General features: G+C 39.0%; 1 protein-coding gene across 1 annotated transcript in view; it reads left to right on the forward strand.

Moving 5' to 3' along the window:
- Nucleotides 1-26,338, forward strand: part of poc1b (POC1 centriolar protein B) — a 42,220-nt gene that overhangs the window by 3,587 nt on the left and 12,295 nt on the right. Inside the window, exons 5-10 of the mRNA XM_028005035.1 lie at nucleotides 975-1,082; nucleotides 1,175-1,290; nucleotides 1,798-1,931; nucleotides 2,592-2,660; nucleotides 3,380-3,538; nucleotides 3,682-3,759. Coding sequence (XP_027860836.1) covers nucleotides 975-1,082; nucleotides 1,175-1,290; nucleotides 1,798-1,931; nucleotides 2,592-2,660; nucleotides 3,380-3,538; nucleotides 3,682-3,759 — 664 coding nt within the window. The remainder of the gene's footprint in view (nucleotides 1-974; nucleotides 1,083-1,174; nucleotides 1,291-1,797; nucleotides 1,932-2,591; nucleotides 2,661-3,379; nucleotides 3,539-3,681; nucleotides 3,760-26,338) is intronic.

Consider the following 26,338-nt stretch of genomic DNA (forward strand, 5'->3'; position numbering starts at 1 on the left):
GCTCTTCTGTCAAAATAAAAAAAAAACAACAAAAAAACAAAACTGTTTGGACTTCAAAACTTATTGATCTACATTTGACCAATTACCACGGTCTCATTGCGGATTCCATGGGCCAATCAATGAATCACACTGCTGCCAATCAAATCCAGTAATTCTCAAACCTCAGGTGGTTCCAAAAAACAGACAGAAACCCACGCAGAATCTGCAAATGGAGACAAATTTGGCCGGGCTGACCGGCGAAGAACTGGCTAAAGCCACGCCTGTGGAGAAAGGGCTTTACAGTGCCTTCCAAAAGTATTTACACCCCATGAACCATTTCCTCTTTACTGGTATCGTACTCTTACACTTGAATGGCCTTTAGAGGAATATAGAAGGAATAGCAATTTCGTTTTTCATGTATCGTTTTTCTTCCATTTTGTGGTTGCACACTACTTTGGGTTGGTCTATGTAAAAATCCACATAAAATCCTGATTTTTAAACTTAAACTTTGTGTGTTGTACTGTTAGAAAATGCAAAAAATCTGTAATATTTTTGATAAATTGCTGTACGGAAAACCCACAAGGATGCATGAAAGCATTGGACTCCGGGCTACTTTAAAATAACATTTAGTAGAGGCAGGTAGAAACAGTTTAATTAGGTTTTAGTCTGCGTGTTGAACACATTACATGCTAACTCTAGTTTATTTGTATAGCACATTTTAGCACCAAGGCAGTACAAAGCGCTTTACCCCTTAAAACCATGATATGCTAACTGTTTATGGAACAAGCAATAAACATTTCACTTAGTCAAATTTCATCATAAAAATCATCCAATATATTGATTAATATTCCAGTTATTATGACTCAAAGGTAACTCTAAACAGGTGGAGGAGTGGGAGTGGTTGGCCTTGATTTAAGGAATACTGCAATTTTTCAGTTTTCTGGAAGTTTGTTCCACTATAATGGAGCATAAACTTTTTGCGTGCTTCTGTTCAGATTTTCTCCAGACGGGAGGCTCATAGTGTCCTGTGGGGACGACCGCTCCGTCCGTCTCTGGGACACGTCCACCAAATGCTGCATCAACACTTTCACCAACTGCGGAGGGTAATTCTGTTGGCCTGTTTCCTGTTACTTCTCAGTGGGTGGAGTTGGCAGAGTAATTGGTTTCGGTGGAATAATCATTACATCTGTTCCAGCTCGCTCACGTTTGTCGACTTCAACTCCAGCGGCACCTGCATCGCCTCGTCAGGAGACGACAGGTGTCTTAAAATCTGGGATTTGCGAACCAATAAGCTGATTCAGCACTATCAAGGTATGGAAGAACCACTTAGCCGGGGCTGAAGAGGCTCTGCGTCTCCTCTCAAACAAATTTTCAAACATGTTTCCGCACATTTAGTGAGATTTTCACACACCACCAGACTCACTGCATGAACATCACACTCATTTTGGGCTTTTGAAGCAAATTTTACATTCAGACTCACACACCGGCACTAATTTCTGGCTAAATGTTTTTGGCAAATTGCGGAGAAACCAAACTCTTTTTGTAGTCATGAACAAGCTTCTGTCGAACCTCTGGCTGAATATTTGACCACTCTTACCAAACGTAATGCAGCTTGTTTCTGTTTGTTCCTGTTTGTTCTGGTACTGTTTCAGCTTTGAATTGTAATCATTGAATTTTCCTTAGAGCTGAGGTAGGCTGCTGTTCCAGAAGCTCATTCTCCCATCGTGTTTCAATAGCCGTGTACCAATGGCCTTGTCGTTCTAATACAGTGTTTTGCTTTGAGATTTATTCCTATTTTTTGTTTTGCTGCGTTTTCAGTCCACAGTGGAGGAATCAATAGTTTCTCCTTCCACCCGTCCAATAACTACCTAATCAGTGGCTCCAGTGACCGGACAGTGAAGATCCTGGACCTGCTGGAGGGCCGGCTCATCTATACCCTGCATGGACACAAGGTGGCGTTGCAGCAGAGGGGAAAAAAATCTTCCTTTGTCCTTTTCTTTTGCTTTTTTTTTGTTTAATTTATTTCTTTTGCTCTTTCGTTTACTCTTTCGTTTGCCTTTTCACTTCTTCACCCTTTTTTCTTTTGCTCTTTCATCCTTTCTTTTGTCGTTTTTATTCTTTCTTTTACTGTTTCTATTTCACTCTTTCACTCTTCCTCCCTTTCACTTCTCCTTCCTGTTTTTCTTCCCCCCCCCAAGTTCCATTTCATCCTGTTTCTAAGATAATGGCCTGAGTCATTTTTTCCGAAAGTGGTTTATTTTTCTGTCTAAAACATTATTTTAATAAGGTGACGATGTACAAAGGCCACCTGCTTTACAAATCTCTTGGTAATCTCTCATAGCATTGTGGAGCATAATGGGATGAGAAGTCTTTTAAAGTCTTGTTTTATTTACATGACAAATGTGTCGTAACCATGGTGACAGTGTTAACCTGAAACCACAAAATTTGGAGAAGTCACTATCCATGTCTCTGCCAAAATGTCCCATTCCTGTGCATCACTTGGCTGTTATAATTCAATGAGGACATTTTGAACATTAAGTTATTTTCATTTCTTTGTGGCGGTTATTTGAATTAAGGTTTATGATGTTTATTTGAATTATCTTTGTTCTCAGGGAGCCGTAATCGCTGTGGCCTTTTCCAGGCTTGGAGATCACTTTGCCTCAGGCGGAACTGATTGCCAGGTTGGTATGACATGACTTTCTTTCCTAATAGTTTGATAGTCGTTCTCCACAATGTTACTAATTTATTCTGTTGTTCAACACTGTTAGAGGAACTTATTTAACTTCAAAATGTATATTTTTTTTTATAAAATAGAATATTGTCTTGCAGTTGAATTTTTAACTTCTGAATTTTCCACATTTGTCCTACTTTCTAACTACAAACCTTAATGTCTTTCAACAGGATTTCAGGAGACAGAAAGTGAATTCTTGATTTGATTCTGTGCTTTGACTAGGCTATTCTAACATATGAACATGCTAACAGACGTAAAGCATCTTATTGTAGCTCTGGCTGTATCTTCCGGATAATTTATTTGCAATTGTAGTAGCGATTTCTTGCAAGTGACGTCATTTTGGTGGAAAGCCATAATGACAGAACATTTTTCTTATGTAGAAACTGTTGCTAACATGGGAGCAAGTTGCAAGGCTTTCTGCAAATTGCAGCTATTGCAGCTTCATCTGTTCTGATAATAGAGTATTCTTAAAACTATCTGAAAAATAAATACATTTGTCAAACAACAACATTGATTCTGCTGGCAAAACAATCGCAACAGGTTTGTGCTTTGAGCATAATGTAATCGTTGTCTGTTATACAATAATAAAAAGCACACACACACAAAACTGTTAGTCTGTCTCTAAACATTTTAAACTTTGGGTTCCATGCATTGGATTTCCCGCCTCAGGTTCTGCTGTGGAGGACGAACTTTGACCGTAAACGTTACCGGGACGTTCTGCTACAACACAGCCAGAGGTCCACCCCCGATCCTCCGCCCCACCTGTCTGACATCCACCCCAGGGCACCCCATGCCCACCTCCACCGCTCACAGCCCACGGGCATTCAGGTATCTCCTGCTTCACCTCCCAGCATTGAAACCCAATGAATTGTTTCTGTTTTAAATTGGGGGAAAAAAAATAATGCGGTTTCATTCCAGGCTGTTGGTTTTCCATGTGCAGCCCCGTCATACCAATTCTTTTTTGTTCACAGATCAATCCAGTCGTGACAAACATGATGTCCTCTGATCCTCAGGTCGTAGAGGTCAGCCGATATCTCCATGACAACAAGGTAAGGCGACCAGCAAGAGGAAATCTGCACAATTACAGCAAAACAAGAAATCATCACTGTCTCTGATCTACTTATTGCTTCTTCTTTCTCTGCCAACTCTATGAAGTGCCTCAAATTGTAACATAGTAAGGCAGGGCATGCCAATTCTGCCACTAGGTGGCACTGGAGACCAGTGTAGAGTAATGGTGTATGTCTTATGTCAGTGTGTCTTGTTTTAATTCACACAGATCGATGCACGTTTTGTCTACATGTCGACCTGTCTAATGTGATCGCTCCATAATGGAGACCAATCCGAGGCAGCTGGTCAGTGTGTCCTGACTTTGACTTGCAGAAAGCAGTTTCTCACAGTTCTGCCAGCTCTAAAACTCTGGATGTGAATCGGTCTTATCCGCTTACTCTACAAATGTTGATCCCGGATAAAGGCTGGAAACATGAGGAGGATGTGGTTTAGTCAGAATGTTCAGGTTGAACGAGCATTAGTGTAAACGCTGCAGTTTCTTAGAAGAGCTGGCTGCTTGGTTTAGTGGAAGTTGTAGGTAAGAGGTTTCATCTTATCCGGGGCTAAGGTTTATTCAAGTTCAGAAGATCTGTCATGGCTGCCGAGTCCCGATCCAAGGAAAGAGTTTCAGATTTATTGTATGTAACAATGATTGCAACAACTGAAAACAGAGAAGCAATGTCAGCAACATGGTCATTTTAGAATATATGATATTGGTTTATATTGGTTATTGGCCATGACATCAATATTAATAATGGATAATGTTACCGGCCACAAATATTTATATATTCATATTTTTAAAAGGTTTTCTTAGCACTAGTGGCCTTTATTTGAGAGTGCTCAGACAGGAAAGTGGGTAATGAAAGAGAGAAAAAACATGCAGGAAAGGTCATCAAGGCGGGACTTGAACCTGTGATGGCCACATCGAGGACTAAGGCTGCCATACGTGGGTTGTGCTTTACCCCTGCGCCACCGCAGTGCCCCATATTGGTGCAATCCTAATTTTATTTTAATAGCTGTATAGATGCACATATCATAGGGTTTCATTATTTTAGAGAAGTCTTCTTTCTACAGCAGTTGTATTCAGTTAAAGACCATTGTGTCAAAGATCATATTTCTCTAAGTTTAAAATACCTAATTTATTGCAACTATTTTCTCATAAATACGAGACCAGTTAGAGTATTTTTAATAATACTGACTATTCAGTAAAAAGCCAAGTTGCTTCATACTTCCATAGCACCGTATTTGAAATGGATAAGACTGAAGTGGTAATTCCTTGCTTCGACTTGAGAGAAATGGACGCCAGTGATTCCACATCATCTCTCCGTCTTCATGGGCTCAAAAGTGATCGGAGATTAGTCGCTCTTTTTATCCAGGTCTTAGATCCGAACCTGACATTTACAGTCATGTTGGTTTGTTCACTTAGGAGCAGTGTGTTGCCCTACATCTAATTGTAACTTGTTCCCTGCAATTACCTCCTGTGTGGGAGGAAAATGGTGAATGAACCGAGCCAAGTGGAAGTCATTTATGATGAGGATGGCCAAGTCGGATATGTGGTTTTACTTCAAGCCTCCATTAAGGACACATCCGTAAATCAGCCGCTCACGATTTGGACAGCTGTGGGGTTAAGGAGAACTCTGAGCAGTGCATGAATGAGCCAACAAAGACGTGAGTTTTAGGATACGAGTTCTGTTTGTTTGCAGATGTCAGTTTTAAGGAAATAATCCACTCATAACAAGTCTTAATCTTTTTGTGTCAGTAGACGGTCATAGTTTTGTGCTATCTGGTAATTATCCGGTTCTTAAGTTGTTGAAAACTTGCCTCAAATGTACAATAGATTCCACACTGTTGTTGTTTATGAAAGCAAAGCAAGAAAGGGAAAACTGTGTCTGAATGCAGTTTTGCATCGGCTGTTGAATAGTGCATTATTCATTTGCCACTTTTAGGTAAAATAACTCTTAGACATCCGACTGTGTTAACTTCAGATAATTGAGGTTTGCATCAGGTCTGGACTCTGATGCCTTTGAGACGCGTCTAGTTTCAGCCATTCTTCTATTGACCTTTTGCAACTACGTCACCTAGTCATATCGAAGCGCTGTGATGGACGTCAGAAGTGAGGGGTGGGAGCATTAAACGCTGCCACTGTGGTTGTTTTCCAAAGTTATTTATGCCAGTATAGCCATGGTTCCTTCTTGTTCATGTCCAGCTAATCTGACTGTGCAAGTAGCACATCTAGTTGAGGCTCATAGACGGTGATATTTGCAAAAGTTGGAAACAACTAGCTTAGAAACCGACCCAAACCTCTCCCCTCCTGACATGTTTGTTGGTATGATTAAAATGTTGACTTTGCCCGACTTCACTCCACATGGTTTATACCACTATGTCATAAAGGGTGATCCCATTACACCACGGCAGATTCAAGCATGTATTAAAGTCTAGATGTTTACCAGTTCTTCTCGTGCATGGTAGGCTACATGACGATGGGGCATTTTCTCCATGGTTGTCAGTAATTAGAAATGTACCTTTTCCATGATACAGTATTTGATTGCATCTTTCTAATTAAACTTATGCATGACGTAAATGAACGTTAATCTTCTTACTTTGTGAAATCTACACTGACGATTGATGGCTGCTGTCAACAGCAGTTTTCTTTCCTCATCAAGAGGTTTATGACAAAATGACCAGTTTGGTTTTGCATCCTTGTCTGTTTGTCCTGCTGACTCCGCAGTGCCCTGTGATCATTTTTTACAGTGAAATCAGCTACATAAAAGTGATTTTAGGCTACCAGCTGTTAGTTTTACAAGAGTTATTTTGACGTTTGTCTTAGCGAAGTTGGCCGCTTTCTGAAGAGTGTGATGTCACATGCAAAGGGTCAATAGTTTTGCTGTGTGGCATAATTGTCTGACCGATGAAGTTTGACTAAAATGGGACCATAAAACTTATCAGATGGTCTCAGACTTCACTGTAGAATATTTGGCATATAGAGGATAAAGACGAGCACAAGGCCCTCCATTCTGTGTGTGATGCTTCAGATCACTGAGAAAATAAGACAGTTGCTATCTCTGAGCGATGGTTAGGGTGCATCTGTAGTTTATTTTAGTTATTTTGTGTTTCAGTTAGTTATCTCTCTTCTCTTTGTGTTAAAAAAAAAACCCTGTTTCCTTTCCCATCCATTGGGGTGGGAGGGTAGACATCCACGTGCCAGCTCCTGGGCCCCCAGGGGCCCTTCACAGCGAGCAGCAGTTCTAATAATAGTGAAGCAGGAGAGTTGCCTTCTCGTTTAGCTCAGTTGTTGCACATGCATCAGTTTTCTCCTTGCTAAAAATAGCAGCAGAACGTTGGTCGCTTTAGGGCAGCGTGTTCTAACTCTGAATACCTCCATGAACTGTGGTGATGTTAAAGTGTTTACCACCTTTAGCTTGTTACTAATATGTTTTGTCTGCATTTTCTCTGTTTACGCTGATGATTGTCATGCTATTTTATATACAATCTATTAGAATCTATTAGAGACAAAGGGACGGTGAGTTTAGGAAAATGCCAGTCCTAATGGAGGATAGTATCTGTGTTTCCACAGGCCATAAAATTGCACAAATTGGATTTACGAAAATAAATTTGCGCAGTGGAAAAATGGCTCTTTGGAAAATACCCACGTGTTTAGATAAAAAGGCTTTTGCTCCGGGATGAGATGGTTTTCCTGGTGTAAAAACTGCAATGGAAACACTTTTTTTTCGGATCACGATTTTTTTGAACCGGCGAAAACGACGAAGAAGATGATAGGAAGTGGAAGGAGGACAATGTTTTTAATGACATGAACAAAGTTAATTAATGGAAACACTGCAACTACGATATTGTGTTTTTTCTGTTTTTTTTTTTTTAGACATTAGTGGAATATTGACAAAGTTTTACTCATCTTCTATTCAGACAGCTGGAGAGATTGGGCAGCTGTTGACTGACTTCCAACTTAATGACACATTGTTGCCACCTACTGGACTGGAGTGTAAACAGCAGGTTAGCTGGGTCAGGAAAAAAAAGAATGTGATTTTAATTGCATTTCTTGTTTAATAGAAACAACGTAATTGCTTAATTGCGCTTTTTTCGGCATTAGCGGAATATTGATAAAGTTTTAAGCACATTTGTAGTGGAAAAGAAGCAACTGTCAAAGTACATAAAGAACATAATGATCGGAAGTCACTTAAGTGTTTTAATCCAGATCAAAAATGTGCGACGTGTGTGTGTACATGTAGGTTGTTTGGGCATGACTCATCGGGTATGGATCATGTGAATGTGAGCGACGGTCATTCATGTTCAGATTGGTTCTGAGCGGGGAGCCCCAGCCCCTCCAGTCAGCTCCTATCAGGTGAAATCCATCATCAGGGAACGTTCCATTCTCTTCCTCTCTTTCCTCCTCGACCTTCTCTCTGGTCTTTCCTTTCCCTCTCCCACCGTTCTACATGTACTTGGAGTGCTTTCCCTTCCGCTCGGCATCCTTGTTCCCCTCCCCCACACACCCTCCTCACATCACCCTAATGGGTTCATGTGGAGGCGGAAGCATGAAGATGAGGCCTGAGAGAGCCTGACAGCTAGCTGGTGAGAGAGAGAGAGAGAAAGAGGGGGCTAGGAATTGCAGAAAGTCCTGAGGTGGTTGTGTGGGTGGTTGGACTGGGATGTTCCTGTCTAAGGAAATTCTCCAACTGTCAGTGACCTCTTGAGCAAAACACATGATTCTTTTTTGGGGGATTTTCCCTTCACTTTAGCGCATTAAATGTTTTTAAGTGTAAAATTTCATTATGTTCTGGAACTCAAACACCACATTAAAGGGAAAAATACTTCTCTTGAATCGACTGAATCATCCCATTGTGTAGAGAGGCAAAGAATTCACTGACCTGAGACGGATGATGAAATGTTCTTAAAAATGTCCAGGAAGGACAGTTTTTTTTTTTTTACCATTAAATAAGTGGTGCTTCACCAAAGTGTAACTTGGTCTTCACACCAAACTTGTTTAGTCCGTTTTCCTCAAACTCTAGTTTGTTTGTCTAGAAAGTCTGGTTCATTTGTGGAGGTGTGACAGTGCAATCAAACTCTGATGCGGACTAAAAAAGTGAACTCTGGTCTGCCTAAAAAACAAACTGTTAGGCAGACCAGCCAATGTGCTTGGCTAAAGTGAACTCTGGTGCGGTTCGACTGCATATGTGCAGACCAGAGACCGCTCCAAAAGCAGGAAGCGAAGTAGAACAGGACATTCTGGATAAATACAACTAAAACAAACGCATGAGTCTAGTGCCAGTGGGAGAATTGGCTCATGGTCTTCTACCAACAATTAAAGAGAAGTCCTACAATCACCAAAATTTGATGCCACTAAATGTTTGTTTACATTTTATGAAGAAGGAAGTTGTGCTCTTTGTCTTCTTAAAAGGTTTTCAGGTCATTTCCTTTAGTGGTTCTTGGTGCAGCGCCACCACAGGTGAGGGGGGCAACAGGTTGTGGTTGGTTCGACGCAATCAATCACTGCACAGCTGTCTTCCCTTCTTAATATAATAACACTTTAAATTTAACAATAAATCTAACACATTAGATTTTACTTGTGCCTTGTTTTTCTTTTTCTCTGAGCATTGCTGTGTCTACCTTTGAGGACAACCCCTTTATGCTTTGCATTATATATTCAGACCTAGCACAGTTAGCATCGCTCTAACCCTGTTAGGTGACATATAAATATACATCTCACCAAAACCCACTGAAGTACTTTTGTACTTATTGTATCCCTTGTTGACAAGTAGCTTGTACTTCGACTTAAAATAGTTTTCCAAACAGCACTTTCTCTTTTATATTAATATTTTTTTTATATTACTGATGACCAAATGTTCCTAAAGCAAATATTTGTGTGTGTTCATGTGTGTGTTTAAGAGGTGATTAGATAGCAGACGGTTAGATATGGTTACTTGTGCCGTCTCTTATGTCGCTGCAGACGTTAGCAGTGACGCCAGTTAGACCAGATTCTCTACCAATGTGCTTCTTATCGACCTCTGTGTGTGTGCACATGTGTGTGTAAAATGTTATCACGTACCCCATAAATGCGATCATTGCACATTCCTAATTGTAACAAGTTTGGGGTAAATTAAGTGTTTGCTCATGCTTAATGACTGCACTCAGGTGCATCATCAAGCCAATGTTTGTGTGTGGCGCTACATTAGCACGGATGACCCTGCTCCTCTCCAGCTTCCTGTGCAGGGGAAGTATTGAATACTTGACGACTGAGGGGTTGAGACGCCAGGTTTAAGTGCTGTGGAGGGTATCACGAGTGAGAAGACACGACGGAAACGAGATAAAGATAGCAACAGCTACAGGGGAGAGGGAGGGCTCACTTTCCACCAGGACACGAACTCCCAGAGGCTGCATAACACCCTCACACCCACCCCTCTGTGCGCACACACACACACACACACACACACACACACACACACCACCAAGCTGTGGCGCACTCACCGCTTTCATTCATGCAAAACCCTCTCCCCCCCAAAAACCAAAAACAAACAAAATGCCTACAGTGTTGCAAATTTATTCTCACTATATATTCTTATATACTCTTAATCTCACTGTCGCTTACACACACAAACAGCCTGCTGTGAATTTTTTATTTTTAGCAATTTAAAAATAGACGGGAACATGTAGGCACTTCACATGATGTTTCACTGCGTTACATGTGAAATGTGATGTTACAATGGGAGTGAGTCGGATGATTTCATATCTAAATATGGAATGTATTGAAACAAACCCAAAAGGCTGTGATTCTGTTGTTGGAGCTGTTGTCTGCAAAATAACACAGTAAAATTTTTTAATGATTTAAGTTCCAATACAGTACTGTGTTAACTTCTTCTCACACCCTAACATAGGGCTGGACAATAAATGAATAACGAAATAGACGCATAGATAATATGATTGATAGAGTATTCAGTAATTTCACTGAATTCCGATCAAGAACCCCTAAAGGTGCGCCAGCAGCAAACACGTTTTGCACCTGACGCGTGCAACGCTAGGTGTAGAGCAACACACATCGAAGTTGAAGTGACAGACTCGTTTTTGATGCACATAACGCGTTTGGTGTGAACGCACCATTAGCATTTTGGAAAATGTAGTTGGAGCAAAGACTTCAGCTGCTCCAACTCTCATGGCCAGCTTAGCAAGGTTGGTGGCATCAACTAACAGGTTACCTAGCAACAACTGGCTAAGTAACTTGTGCAGCAGCAGTTTAGGGTTTTGCCACTGGGCCTCATAACTGCTTAAAAATAAACAACAATGGAGTGAAAACTGGATGAAACAGGAAAGATCACGTCACTAGTATGGCAGAATTTCAGATGCATAAAACTAATAACTAATTATTGATATCGACTGATATGAATGCTTATGTTGCAATTCATTATTCAGCTGTATCGCCCAGCCCTACCTTAACAGTTTCTTTTTCATATTTTGTCAAGTTTTGACTCCATATTTAATGTGATTTAGAGTGTTTTCACACTTCACGGTCCAGTAGACTCTGTTCGAATTGGGACCAAAATCGCAATATTTGTTACATGTTCAGCTGGTGCGGTTTGCTTTCATACTGCGTTGTGCCAAATGAAACAAACCCTTTGGACAACCTGTATTCCTCCTTGCCTGTGGTGGCGCTACACCGAGAACCACTGAAGGAAATGGCAACCTCTGAAGAAAACAATGAGCGCAAATTCTTCACGAAATGTAAACATGGAAAGCACCAGGTACATGTGAAGCGAAAGAAAAGTGATTTTTCGTTTTCAAAACATTTCACAAATGCATACCCGAAAAATGTGGCATGCATTGCTATTAAGTCTCCATTAATATTGTGACATTCCTCTCAATGTTCTCGAGCTGGCTGACCCTCATCGACAACCACGTGCCTCTCTTCATGCTATTCTTAGCGCAGCTGAATACCCGTTCAGATATATGTTTTTTAATGCACTGGTTCATAGGCATCTACTCAAAAGAATCAGAAGAAAAGCATTAGAAAGAAAGAGTTAAGTGTTTTCTCACCAGAATGTCAATGCCGTGTTTGTGTCCTTGTTTTCTCTGAAGGATAAATTATTCACAGAAGGAAATCTGCACATCTCTCCCCACTAGCATTTCTTCTTCTTCTTCAGCTTACGTTCTGACTGGATGTTTTCTGTCGTATCTATTGTGTTGGCGTGTGTGTGAATTTTGACTAACGGTAAATTGGTAATAATTAAACAGATTCCGTTAGCTTGCGCTACCTTGTGCAACGTTGCTGTTGGAGAAGCGGAAATGTTACTGAGCTGTTTAAATGGCTAATAAACGACTTTAAGATGCTAACTATTCCATAAACGCATGCCTCTACATTCTTTGGCTTTTCCTTTTTGCCAGTCTCATAAGTTAAAAAAAACAAAACAAAAAAACCCCAGCATCAGCAGCTGTTAAACATTATTTTAGCAACAGACATGTTACATGTTGTAGCTTTTTGTTTTAGGACAGTCCTTTGCTTGCGAGCCATGGCTGTCTTTGTGCTTCCAAGAGGAAATGTTTTTGGGGAATTACCTTCACGCTTTCATAATTTCAAGTTGACTGAGCTGGAGAAAACCACGGACCACCCAGCAACACATTAAAAGCTTAAGTGGTACCAGCCAAACCAGTAGAGAAACAGCTTTTGGCACATTACTCCAACATGAAGCTGAGGATTGAAACACATTTTTACAGTTGTTCTGCTTTCTAGCTGCATGAGTATTAAATGGATGTTCCAGTCACATTTTGGGAAATTTTCAGAATTGTCTCAATGCAGGAGTTATTGTAGTGCAGGTTAATTCAGTCGGTTTCTGTAAATGTGAAATCAAGTGTAAAACATTTTGTTTTGAGACTCTTAATTGGAAGGGATAGTTGCATCACTAATCTATCATCGTATTTATTCTTATTTCTTATATTTGTTCTTCTTCTGTCTTGTAACTTTACTTTCTTTATCCAATCACTCTTCTCGTTTTACACATAGTAGTTTTTCTCTGTTTTGTTTGAGATGCTTCCATTCTGCTACCAACTGCTGGCCAATAAATACTACTTTTTAAGTTTTCTCCACAGATGCATCTGCTTGTAATTGTAATAGAAAAATGTGTCAAAGCGCACTGCACGTAATGCATTTCTAGAGAAAACTTTTTTTTTTTTTTTAAAGCCATTTTTTAAAACAACTTCTCACGTCTTGTCGAAAGCAGATAAGAATGTACCTTATAATTAATTTGGTTACTAATATTGCCATCTTGTCATCTGCCATGGTTGTCCATGCAGGATCCTGTGCTTGTGCTTTGTCAAGGGTACAGCGTGTATCCTGGGGGACATGTGAGGGGGAACGTGCTGACAGTCAGTACATGCACTGGGCTAAAAATAGGCAGGCAGGTTTATTTACAGGTATTACCGGGACACCTGAAAGGCAAGCCATGTTGTGTTGCTTTTCCTCTTTTTGCTCTGAGACGTGGTTTTGGTTCGGCTTCGAGGGATAAAAATAGACCTGGGAAGAATTAATTATATTGTTTATCATTTTTTGTAAAAATTGCTTATATGAATGTTGATTTATCGTTGTCACATTGAATTCCAATGAATGATACTGTCAGGAAAAGAGTGAAGTTCAGACAGTTTGGTGAAGACAACTGAAGCATAACCAGCAGGAAGCAGGAAGTTAGTCAGTCACTGAGCAGGAATTATGCCATGAACACGGGATGGTGTTTTGGGTCAACTATATTTATATTAACAAAATTAAGTGAATTTATTTGATAATGAAGCCATCCATCTCACACCATACCCTGCTACTGTGCTCTTCATTAGAATCGGACGTAAATCCAGGCCACTTTGCCACAATCTTGTTGCTTTTTAAAAAATTTTTTTTTTTAACATTATTAATTGAAATTGATCGGAACAATTTACAATAAACTATACAGTAAATGCCTGCCTCTAATCCAAAGCCTGGTAATGGTTTGGATTAGAGGTAGGCATTTATTGTAACGCAAAAATAGCATTAAAGATAATGTCAGGCTGTTTTTTTTTTTTTTTTTTTACATTAATTCAAACAACTTGCGATAAACAATAACATAAATGCCTCTAATCCCAAATTACCCAAACCTAAATTAGAGAATTTCTTTTTATTCATTTCATTTTTGTACATTTTGGGGTGAAAAAAACCAATTGAGTTTAGTTGCAGTTCAAGAAGCAGCTTATTATTTATGACATATTTCTACAGGTATGAGGTCCATGATAACCTACACAGAATGCTGCTAAAGCCAGTGTTAGAGAAACGGCGTGCGTGTGTAGGGGTGTGTGTGTGTGTGTGTGTGTGCTGCCTGTGGAAATAACAGACTACCTTAATGTCTGGCAGGGCTGCTGGCTGATGCTATTTTCTGCCTTAGTGGAGGCAGAGAGGATGTGGCCCGGTGAACCGCGTAGGCAGATCAGACGCCTCATGGCTCCGCTGCTTGCCGGGTTTATTTCTGTACGCCTCATCTAGGTTTGCAGAAAAAATATGCAATTGATTTTTCTGAGCTCTCAATTTTTTCCTTCCCCAACACTGAGAGGGATTCACCTGTAAGCATTGATTCTATGTGGACAAAGGGAAGCAGAGGCGTGCTGTACCTTTAATCAACTTGTAGAAATGTATTTATTTTCCTCCACTGGCATTTTGGACTTGAGTGCATAAAGAATAATCATGTCTTAATCATCTGTGTTAGGTTAATTTTTCTGTTTCTTGAAGACTCTTGCGTAAACCGCCATGATTAGATGAGGATAGATTGTAGTGTTTAATTCTTTACCAGCAATTCTACTAAGAAAGAACCAAGAAAACAAATATTATGGGAGTAGAGAAAACCTCCTTCTTTCAAATTGGACCAACACTGAGCTCCAGATTAAACACAAACTCAACCTCGTGTTATCCTCTGTAAATTAAGCTCTGAGGAATTTATGTATATGAAAGGAGAATTTTACTGAGTGATCTTAGCCAAAATACTGGAAGATGTTCTGCTTTTTTCTTCCTGTGGAGTGGATATAGAAAACTGCACATTCCAGTTAAAGTGCCATATTTTGTAAAGTAAAAATGAAGACTAAGATGTTTAAAATAAAAAAAAGTTCAGTAAGTTGTTTGTAAGTCTGTCCCTTTTGAACCTTTTTATGATCTAATTTCAAAATTTAGGCTTCTTGAGTAAAAGTCAGTCAGCACACCTCACCACAGCATACCAGATTGTGAAAATATTTCTAGTTTACCCCTCGTTTCGCTTTAGGTCACTCCACAGATATTTTCATATTCCAAACTGTGATTTTCTTCTGCTCAATCTAATTTTTTGTTGACTTGGACGCATTCATCTCTTCACTATTATTATAAAATTAAAAATTCTTCTCGATTCTCAGCTTTCTTGTTGAAGTTTTTTTTTTTGGCAGTATTGTCCAGTATTTGGAATTTTTCAGTAAGCCAAATTCCAATCCATAATATAATAATGCTGCTGAGCTTGCATGCTACATGATGATGAAAGAACAACAGAATACAGTGACTGAGTGTGAAAATGTATCAAATTGGGATATTAATAGATTGAAACTGGCTTAAGTTCAAATATGAGTTTAAGTAAGACTCTCTCCGTCTACTTCTTATAGCCTCTGCACCCAGGCTGCCCTCTGTCATGATCAACAGGAACTTCTAACTGTATTCCTCTGGTGAAAAGTTTATCTGATTGGATGAAAATACTTCTGAATCCAAACTGGAACCTGTTATAAGCAGCTGTGTTTAGTTCACCAACCTAAAACGTGACACTTCCCTGTTAAGCCATCAGCTTTCAGAGCGTTTGAAACCCATCTGACCTGAATGTTTGCTATACAGACTAGTTTCATTTTGTTTGCTTCTTTGTTTTTATGGTATCTTTGTCAAATTCTTATAATTTGGTTAGACTTTACTTCAGTATCTTTTTGCATTCTGTTAATCTTGTGCAGTAGCTGAAAGAGTTAATTGACCTCTTGACCCTAGGCTGCTATTGTTCTTGTACTCTAACCTGTACACACACTGCGTTCTGTGGATTATATGCTGGCATACCCACTTTATGAAATACTTAGGGATTATATTACAGCTTCCACCAAACATGTTTTTGTCACACTTTTTGCTCTGAAGTTTCTGGGTTTTTGAATATCTCACGTTCGGCTTTAATCAGATCTAAAATCAATTCAGCCAAGAAATGCTAACGTTTACTCCAAAAGCTGTGATTATGTCCACCACGCTCAGTCATTTTTATATTCGTAAAAGACCCGGAGCACAGGAACGTTTTTGTTGGGTGATTATGAGTTTTGTTTGATTGTTTTTCAAGGTTCAGAAGTAAGGACCTTGGCTAAAAGATGCCTGAAGGGTCTTGGGGTGGCCTTTAGTGCGGTCTCCGTGGGAACGGAAAGGTTGGGTTGTTAGCATAGTGCGAGAGCTTATGTGATTTTAAAACTCGACTGCTAGCAATTAAGAAAAAGTTGTTCTCAATGGCAAATGAGCTTCCCACAGGTTCTCTGCAGACTTATTGGTATTAGCTTGAATGCCAGAAGCGATTAGCAGGCATGTGCGGCGGCGCAGCTCACTCCAATATTTCTCATGGATACGATTACTTTGGGCTTTAATAAAACAGTATTATTTGAGTAGATTTACAACCTAATATTTACATATTTTCTCTGATTTTCCTCAGCACATGCATTCTTCCTGTTGACACTCTTTCATTTTTGTCTCCCTATGAGTTGTTTACCTGCCCAGCAATCTGCTGCTTGGCTTTCTCGCAGGTTGACTGAGTCACGTTAATTGTTGGATATGTGTGAAGATTACATAGGATTTCCTTCCTGCTGACCTCCATGTGCAGCATTCACTAAAGTTCACAATATAGTTACGTATGCCATGCTGATCTGATTTAGATTCAGTTTCTTTCAGACTAATGCGACATTTCTAAGAAAAAAACAAACATCCAACGTTAATGACTTATTCCTGCTATGTCAATTTCTTTCTTTGTATTCCAGCAGTTGTTTTTTATTTTTGCTCTTAGTTACAAAACAGCAATTTAATGATTTGCCTTAAATTACATAATGTAAATGTTCTTTAGAGAAAAAGTACAAATATAATCATTATAGCTTTTTAATTTTTATTTTCTCTCTCATTAATGTAATGTAGCACACCATGTATTTTCTACTTTGACATTAAATAAATTTATATTAAAACAAAGAAAAGAAAATAATAGCTCGACATACTTTTTTTTAATGTTGTTTAGTCATCTGGGGCTTTAATTTAGGTATCAGCGAGGTTCACATCATAATAAATTCAACTTAAATGTAACCAAATGTGGCTAACAAAGCATTACCATAGCTGATCTTTAAAATGCAAAAAAAAAAAAAACAGTAACAAGAGTATAAAAATGAAATGATAAAAGTAAACGCTAAAATTACTACTTTAATTCGAAAAAGGTTTTCCACATTTGTTAATTTTATATATTCCTCTTCAGATATTTTGCTTTGTGGTTTAAAAAAAAAAAAGTAGCTGGGACAAGATCTTTTAACTTTTACCTATTTTTTGTAACTGAGACAGATCTTGGTCAAAAATATGTCTGAAACAAAAAGTGGATTGCCACATTTTTTGCCCTTCAATAAATGTTCTTATGTCAGCCACACCAATGGATTGAAGAAAGTTTTAATACCCACCAGTGCTTTGTGATGGGTTCTAAAATGTAGAAGTTGGCACTGCAGGTTTCGGTGGAAAGTTTCGGTCTGTTTCGGCTGTATGTGCCATTCTGCTGTCTGGCAGCCTGCCACACTGAATGACCAAGGTCATTTCCATAAACTTTCTAACATTTATCTCAAAACAAAAGAATTGGGCTACGTTTGCTAAAATCGACCATACTCGCTTAAGATGAGTGAAATATTTAAACCATTTACAATATGTAAATGGTGCCTTTGAACAAAAATAAAGAGAACTATGAATGTGAAGGAGAACTTCCCTCGTGACCAACTGCATTCGATCATTTCAGTGGGCCTAATGAAAGGAAGTCACCCATTAATTTCTTTCTTCAGTAAAGCACTCTAGAAAGTCCCTGTGCTGCTTTAATAAAATTATTACACTTCTTCAGAAGCCTCGGTCTGAACTGACATCCATGTCCTGCGTTAGAAAACTCTGATCTTGTGACACACAGCAGCTGCTATGTTTGGAACAGCTCATGATTGAAACAAGCCTGGCCAACAAGGGATCTCTGAAGTTTGCTTGGGCAAAATGGATTAGGGAGCAGAATGTAATTACTGTGACTTTCCGTTTGGTTCATTTGGTTTCGTTTGTTGGTTAAATAAGACCAACATCTGGTTGACATTATGCCTTTTGGGCCTTGACCTGTTTTCATTGGGCGAACTACGTACCGAATGCGCCAGGGTCATCTCAGTTTTTGTGCAAGAGAAATCCTTAGAGGCAACATGCACCAACATGAATCACTGTCAGTTTGACACGGCTGGCCTTTGTAAGGAGACTGTTGCTGTATTAACCAACAAGGCTGCTGTGGCACAACAGGAAAAGAAGGGAAATGTGTGTTTTCTTCCAGTTCACTCTCACCAATTTAGAGATGTACCGATCTGATATGAATATCTCTAACGGTCCTGATATTGACAAAGATTTTAGATGGGGTATCAGTGACAACGTGCCCAGATCTATTCAGTCTAATTCTATGCTTTGTGCTCTGAGTGACGTCATGCTTTATTATTTATTTTATATTCTATTTAGAATTCCAAATTGCTTTCTGAACCATTTCAAAGAAGGTTTGTTGCAGTTTATTTTTTTACAAGTTTGACCAAAGTAGTCAACATATAGTTTTTATCAGTTTCAGTTTCTTTTTGGCTGTTCTACTCATAAGTGCACTGACTGAACAAATTAAAGCTGTGTTGTTTTTACATGGTTGACCAATCTTGTGAATCTGTTGTTGTATTTAAATGTCCTGTACTGGTGTAGATTTAACAAATAATTCATAATTCAGTATATTTATATCTGTGTTTAAGAAAAAAACTAACATTTTAAATGAGCTCAGTAGTGTTTTTCTGCATCGGATCGGTATCGGCTGATACTTAACCTCAAATATCTCTATTGGTATCAGAAATGGAAAAAAAAAAGTAGATCTGCTCTTATGGATCAGGCATACTGCTACTGATATCCAATCTAGAATTTCTTTCAACATCGGTCCTGATACAGATATTGGTATCAGATTGGTGCTTCTTTAATAAAATACACCTGTTAGCATAATTTGAACAACAGATGAATTAATATTCTCATTTTAGAATGTCTTAAATGGATTTTATTAACCTTGCTGAAGTTAAGTACCTTATTTGTCTGCAGCACAACATAGAAAGCAGATAATATATTTTAGCATCACACCCTGGATCTAACATTAAAGCTCTTTGTGCTGGTTAGGCTGAACGCCTACATTAAAACCGGTCTTATGTGTGAGGACTTGAGTTAGCGTGGGTATTTCACTAGGGTTACCAAATCAACACCGTCTGCTAACTAATCCTGTTTTTTTTTTTTTTTTTTTTTAAATCCTGAAGTAAATTTTTGTTTTTTCAAACTACCCACATATCCAACACCCACTCCAACTTAAGCTTGCATTAAGCTTATCCATAGACAGTCTTGGTGTACAATATCCCAATACTGTTGAAACTTATGAATCATCAGTACATGTCCCAGATGGAAAGTATGAGACATGGAATGTGCATGTGACAGATCACACTGACAGTTTGTGATCTGTCAGTGCAACATGGATTGCTGAGCCCCCAGTGCGGATGGTGGGAATTATATTGGACAAACTTTCTGCTTTAGATCGACAGTAAAACATAGTTGAGCACTGTCAATATAATTGTTAATCTTTGTTTTCGGCAGCAATATAAATGCAGGCTTGAAGGTTGGTAGACAGGGATTAGTATCCAACTGCAGAGACCTTACCTAACCTTCATGAAGCTGAGATTTGATTTTAATAGAGAGGCACATTGTGTCTCAAATTGATCATCCTTTGCATATGAATGGATATCCATTTATATTTTATCTTTCTAGTGCTTATTACATTCTGTTATTTAAAAGTCCTTTCCCCTGATTCCACCAGACTGTTTTCCTGTTGCTCCTTACTGCTGCTCAATGCATAATGCTGGCATATTGACCGTCGACACCGTTGCAAAAGTCGTCGATTGTACAAACACAATAGTGAAGATAACATCAATAAAGGGCACATGCATTAAAAAAAAAAAAGTTAGCTTCTTGCTTGTGTGATGGCGAAATCTTGGCGGCACATAAAGCACGATGACAAAAGCCCACCTGTGGCTGCTGGGGCCTGGAGCAGCTTTCCTAGCTCCCTCCCGCCTGCAAAGAGAAGGGCAGAGGCTCAGCATGACCTCCGACATCCCCCCCGCCACCAGTACTGTCAATCAAGCAGACAACCTTTAGCAATTCCTTTAGTCTTTTGCTCTGTGATTGCGCCTCAATGATGGATGCACTAATTGCATCCTGTTTAATCCTGTCAGACGTTGTTCCAGCCACCTGCTGCCACTTAGCTCTGTGTACTGCTGGGGACATTTGAGTTTGTGAGGCCAGCGTGTAAAACTGTTGCTGCTTACATGAAGAAAAAAGGTGTGTTTAGTTGCAGCATTACCTACTGTGCTCATCTGAAACGGCTCTAGTGTGGTGGACCAACATACTAATTAAAACTCTCAGAATTACTACAATAATTTGTCAAAATGATTGTGGAGATTTTTTCCAACGAGCCTGTGACGATAACAAGTTTTGCTGGATAATAAATTGTCCCAGAAGTTATTGTGATGAACGATAATAATATTGTTTATGACCATCTTCATGTTATATAATGCTAATGGAATAATAATAATAATGCAGGAACACATTCTCAAAGATGAATAAGCTTTAAATTCTAATGAACATTTAACACTGGAAATGGAAGACAATTTAAATTTTCAAAAATGAATTGGCCAAAGTGTTGCCTGGGGTCCATTTGTGGCCACTGGACTGATTGTGTGTGTGGCCCTTAACTTCAATTCAAGAATGATACAATTTGCCCAAAATACATCAAATGCAAATTTTCTTTTTCTAATTACGGCAAAATTAGCATAGACAAAGTAAAATCTTCTTGCAACCGAAAATGTTGTCAGCAGCACTAATTATTCATATTTAAATAACCAGGCTTCATGCATTGTCTTGCTAGGACCTCAATGACTTTTACTCAAAGTCACTGATAGATGACTTTGAGTCAAAAGCTCTATTTTCTGCATCCATATATGTTTTAATGACTTTATTAAACTTGGTTAAATACGGTAAGGATTAAAAAAAAAAAAGAGTAACCTAAATCCTAACTTTATTGCTCAAAACTGACGATATATAATTTTTTGTTTTTGTTTTTCTTTGCAGTAGATACCTACAAAATTTGCAAAATGTCTTTTTGGACCATGTGACAAAAAGTTTGGACACCGCTGCTCTAGATCATTTCTGTACCCTTATTGTTTCCATTTCCCAACACTTACACGTGAGCGAGGCCAACCGCTTTTGAAATTTTCTCCAGCTTAAGACTTAGTCCTTATTTCATGGCTCAAGGATTGTGATTTTAGCCAATGTGTGTATGTGTAGGTGAGAATGTCTAATACAATGTGAATAATGTCAGTAAATCTTTGTAAGGGGCTTTAAAATAGGTTAATCCGTCTCAAAGCCACAATGATGCCGATTCACTTCCTCACTGTGAAAGAATTTCCCTTCACCTGAGGTGTTGGTGGGAAAGAAACGGCTGAGAAAATTAAAATTAAAATGAAAATTAAAGTGAAATCCTAATTTCCTCTCTAGAAGAAACATGTTTTACGAAACCCTGCAGCAGGACATTAATCCATTCAAAGCATAATTCACATAGCACTCATGCAGAGCTGTAGACATTTGCCTGTTGAAATTTTTGTCAAGTGGTTTCTGTCATTAATTGCATGTGGCAATAAGCTCTGCTGGCAGATTTGTCCGTCCGTAATTTCTTTTTCATTCATTCATTCATTCAATATGGTGACTACGTGGCAGCGTGTCAAAATTGCTCTACGTGTTGTTTTTCGTTGCCGACCTATTTGTCAGACGCGTTTGACTCAAACGCTCCAAGCGCTTCAAATCGCACAAAGACTTTGAATGTAAAACGCGTCTGGTGTGCCTCCGCTGATTGGACATTTTCACTTTTGGCTTCAGTACAAGAAGTTATTCTGGCCTTAGCACATTTTTTGGTTATATGAACATCGATTATGTTGCGATTTAAAGTTTGTAATTGTTTAATGATTTGTTAAGTGGTTTGCGCTTCAGGGCCACCATAATCCATCCATCCATACATTAACCTTTTTATATAAGGAAGTTAATTTCTCTCAAACATGGCACGAAGAAATTGTAAAAACCTTTATTTACTATAATAAAGTTATAGTTAGCGATAACTGGCCTTCTGAGCTGGATTTGTGTGTGGGCGTATTTGCAGTGGGGTTATCATGTCTAAGCGTGTGCACCGATGCTTAGGTCTAAATGATGGGGGTTTTATTACTCCCATATGCTCACTCCACAGTAATTGTATTTGTCATGTGGACGGCTGGTAAATTATAGCCCACAGAGGTAAACGTGTTCCTTGCAACGAAGATCAAAGTGAAGACTGAAGATGATGAGGTTTTTGCCCATAAAAGAATCAATATGTAGAACTTTGTCTTTTTTTAATCAAGTAATTAGTTAACCCTAACCTTTGGTGTAAAACCTTAATCCCAGTGGCTGCAGGCTGCCTTTTATTTGCTCTCTTATCTTTTGTTTGAAGAAAGCCTTGTCAGGACCTTGGTATGTTCCATGTTAATGATTCACAAGTTTTCTCATGCAGTATTTAGTTGGAACCATTGAGAGATGTACGTAAAGCTGAAGCTGAAGAACTTATTCCAAGTACAGAGACACACAATACAATACACATTGGCCCTAACTAGTTTAACCCAAAAAAGGCCATCCTCCAAGTGATGAATGTACATCTGCTTGGTTCAAGGCAGACTTGCAATCAAACAATTGCTCAACCCTTTAAAGGGGACAGTAAAAATGCATCAGTGGAGGATATCAGAATGCTATTTTTTTTCTCTTTTGCTGGAATTTTTCTTCTTTTTTTAAAAAAATTTTCATTAAGAAAATCTTTTAAAGTATACTTTTTTGTGTCATTTTTCCCATTGTAATTTTGGAAGCCTGACGAGGTATTGTTGGTCTATTAGGCTAAGCATCTGTCCAATAGCAAACATGCAGAGAGCTATTTATTTTACAAATAGTTACAGTTACTAAACGGTGGGTTTGCTTAAAGGGGCTGTATTATGTCTTTTCCAGCACAATCAAGTGACTATGTTACCTTCAGTTGTTATATGAATACTTTGTATATTAAATATGACTTAAAAGAAATTTGACGATGAAATTTGACCCTTTTAACAAAGTCTTTGCCAGCATGGCACTGAGAAGCAGCTTTTATAATGAGGTCAGCAGATTCGCAGTTCCACTACATGTTTGCTAATTGCTGCTGACTAGTCTGAAGGAGCCCAGTGGGGGAGTCACAAAGGCGGTACTATGTTCAACAAGGCGTTTTGCACAGCTGATTGGTTGCTGCGGGAGATTAAAGGATTTCTCAAGCATGCATGAAAGAATCACTCCAGATATGTTTTATGAGGAAATATAATATGATGTAAAGCTCTAAAAAGTCAGTTTTACATAATATTGCCCCTTTAAGTCAGACAGAAACTTTTGTCTGAAATCAAAATTATACAGGGCTGAATGTAAATACCATACTCTAAGATACTCAGGTGGGTTGTCAGCCCCCTCTGTTTCAGATTCCAAACAAACCCGACAACCTGAGCTGTTGGTTTCTGTTGGTAGCAGTCGGCCTTGCATAGTCACAGTAATTTTGTTTTCCTTTCATCCTGTCCAGGTTAGACGAGGACATGTTAACTTTTGCCTCTGGGCAACAGGTGAGCACATGACATCCTGGGAGTAAATTATAGGGCTAAAACAAAGAGACACACAGAGTTTATTTAGAATCTCCACTTGGCTTTAAATGCTCTTCAAGCAACGTTATCTTTGTTTAGTCATTTGCAGCAGCTGTTAACGTTGGATCAGACTAATGTTAGCTTATACCTTGTTCTTTGTGGACATTAGACCATTGCTTTTAAACCACACAATGGATAATGATGATGGGGGTACTTTTTGCCAGTTCATGACTTGTTTTTTTGGGGTTTTTTGTTGTTCACTGTGACTCATCCTCTTTGAAGAAGTGGATGAACTGAATGTGTTTCCAGATTACAGGACGGTTATAATTCCACTTCATGGCCAACAAAGTGTCTTTCTACACCTACGCACTAAGGGCCTTGTAAAAGCAGTGAATGCTGAGCAACCTCCTTTTGGAGTGTGCTCTCATCCAAGCCCTTTGTGGCCCAAATTGCCTCTACTTTTAGCATAAATGGTAACCTGTAACCCTGTCGATGCAGTTATTGTGTGCTTACCGTTATTGGTCCACCTCCACAGTTCAAATTAGCACATGTACAACAAATAGTGTGGTTATATATGTTTGCCTCGATCTAATATTGTTCAGTTAGCAGAGGAGTGTTTTCTAAATTTTTGCTAGAATCTGATTCACCAAAATTACTGAAATTAATAATATCTACATGTCCAAGTTTGATTGAGTTAACAAAATTATTCTGCGGCGGCAGCGCGGCTAGGCATGTAAAAGAATAGTCTTTTTGCCCTCCATCGTTGTCCGCATGCGCGAAATTTCCTTATGTAAACAATACCATGCAGGGGGTCTATATTTGTAAATCTGATTATGATTAAGTCGGTGCCTCACCAGTTATGAACCTCACCGCACGTCGCTGCTGCCAGGGTACCTGTTGCGAACATCATTTTAAGCAAACACCACTTTTAATTTGTTCAGTTTAAAGTTGCAGGTGCATCATGTAACATTTTAGATGCCTTCTCACAAGTGTGTCTTGTAAAATAAACGTGTTTCCACCACAACTTATGGATGCGAGGAGCGGCCATATTGTTGGCCCTAAGAAAAATCGTCAACTTCCCGAGGGAAATCCGACTTCGGGAGAGCTTTCCAGATAATTTCCCCCTCCCCACCTGAAAAGTCAGAATTTCCTAGTTGTGACTCCAAATAGAATCCACCAGGTGTACAATTTTTATTGTAGATACATAACATCATGACTTCTCCACTAGATCTAACTGTACGACTTTAGCTTAGAGGTATTTAATATGTTTAACATATACCCTTTATATGGTTGAATTGTCTTCCTCTTTCCCCATCTGCCATGCTTCACACATCTTTCAGGAATCGGTGCTGCCTGCCATCAGGGTCAGTTCCTCACTTTGAGGCAGAAGCAGCATTTTTGCATAAATTCTGAACAGAAGCTGACGCTGTTATGCAACAGCTGAGCCAGTGTGGAACACTGTTGCAATAGGTCTCAGCATGAGGAGCGTTTGGGTGGGTGGCGTTAGTCACTGTGTGTGCATGCGAGCTTATGTGTGTACCGATGCTAGAAAGCCATTGGACCACTTTAGTGATGTCTGGCTGCTGGATGCTGTGCATGTGGATTTTGTGCACTGACATCAGAGCATCTGGACCCGAGTTTCAAACCCCAGTTGTTGGTGTGATGTTTTTATTTTAAATCCTAAAACACAAACTTGCACAAGGTAATAGTTTTTCCCAAGAGCACCAAGTTACAGCTGGTACTAGCTGCCAGTTATAATCAGCAGAAACCCACAGGCACATATCTTGAGTCCTCACTCAGCAACTACCACTGACAACCCAAACTCACTTCCCCCAGCTGGAAGCTCTCTCAACAAATCCTCCCTTGATGAGTAACAGTACCCAGTGTTCTAATTACTACTTGTGATATACTAGCTGTTCTCTCCACTCCCATCTGTTGTTACATGGCATGTATGAACCAAACCTTTGCTTAGTCATTTTGTAGAAAATATGCAGCAGCCTTTTTTCTGGACTGTGTTGTAGCAAATACGTTCATCAAATCAAATCAAATCAAATTTATTTGTCTATCAAGACTGTCTTATGGAACTTTGGTGTCTCTTGAAGGTTACTCAATACATCTTACTTGAAACTGTTTTTTTATCATTTGTGAATATATCCAGATGTATTTGGGTTTTTATTTCTTTTCATGAAGACTCATTTCTCATGTTTAAACAAAAACCCCTTGACCACCATCACCCTGCACCAAGACTTAACTGGACCACACCAGTCGTGTTTTAATTTCTGGTTCGTTTAATTTAAAATCCCCACTTTAATTTTTTGCTGCCCTGGATGGTCCAGCTTCTTCCTGCATTATTGAGTTGTTATAAGTAGCTGCATTTCCATTACAAATGTGAGCAAAACTTTGTCAATATTCCACTACTGTCGAAAAAATACAAATAACCCAATTTAAAATTACTTGTGAACGAGTATATTTACGCAATTAGTCATTAAAAACCTTGCCACGCCGTGATTCTCCAGCTACTTCCTGTCGTCGTCTTCTTCTTCGTGGTTT

The sequence above is a fragment of the Xiphophorus couchianus genome, chromosome 2, assembly GCF_001444195.1.
Source record: "Xiphophorus couchianus chromosome 2, X_couchianus-1.0, whole genome shotgun sequence".
NCBI classification, from domain to species: domain Eukaryota; kingdom Metazoa; phylum Chordata; class Actinopteri; order Cyprinodontiformes; family Poeciliidae; genus Xiphophorus; species Xiphophorus couchianus.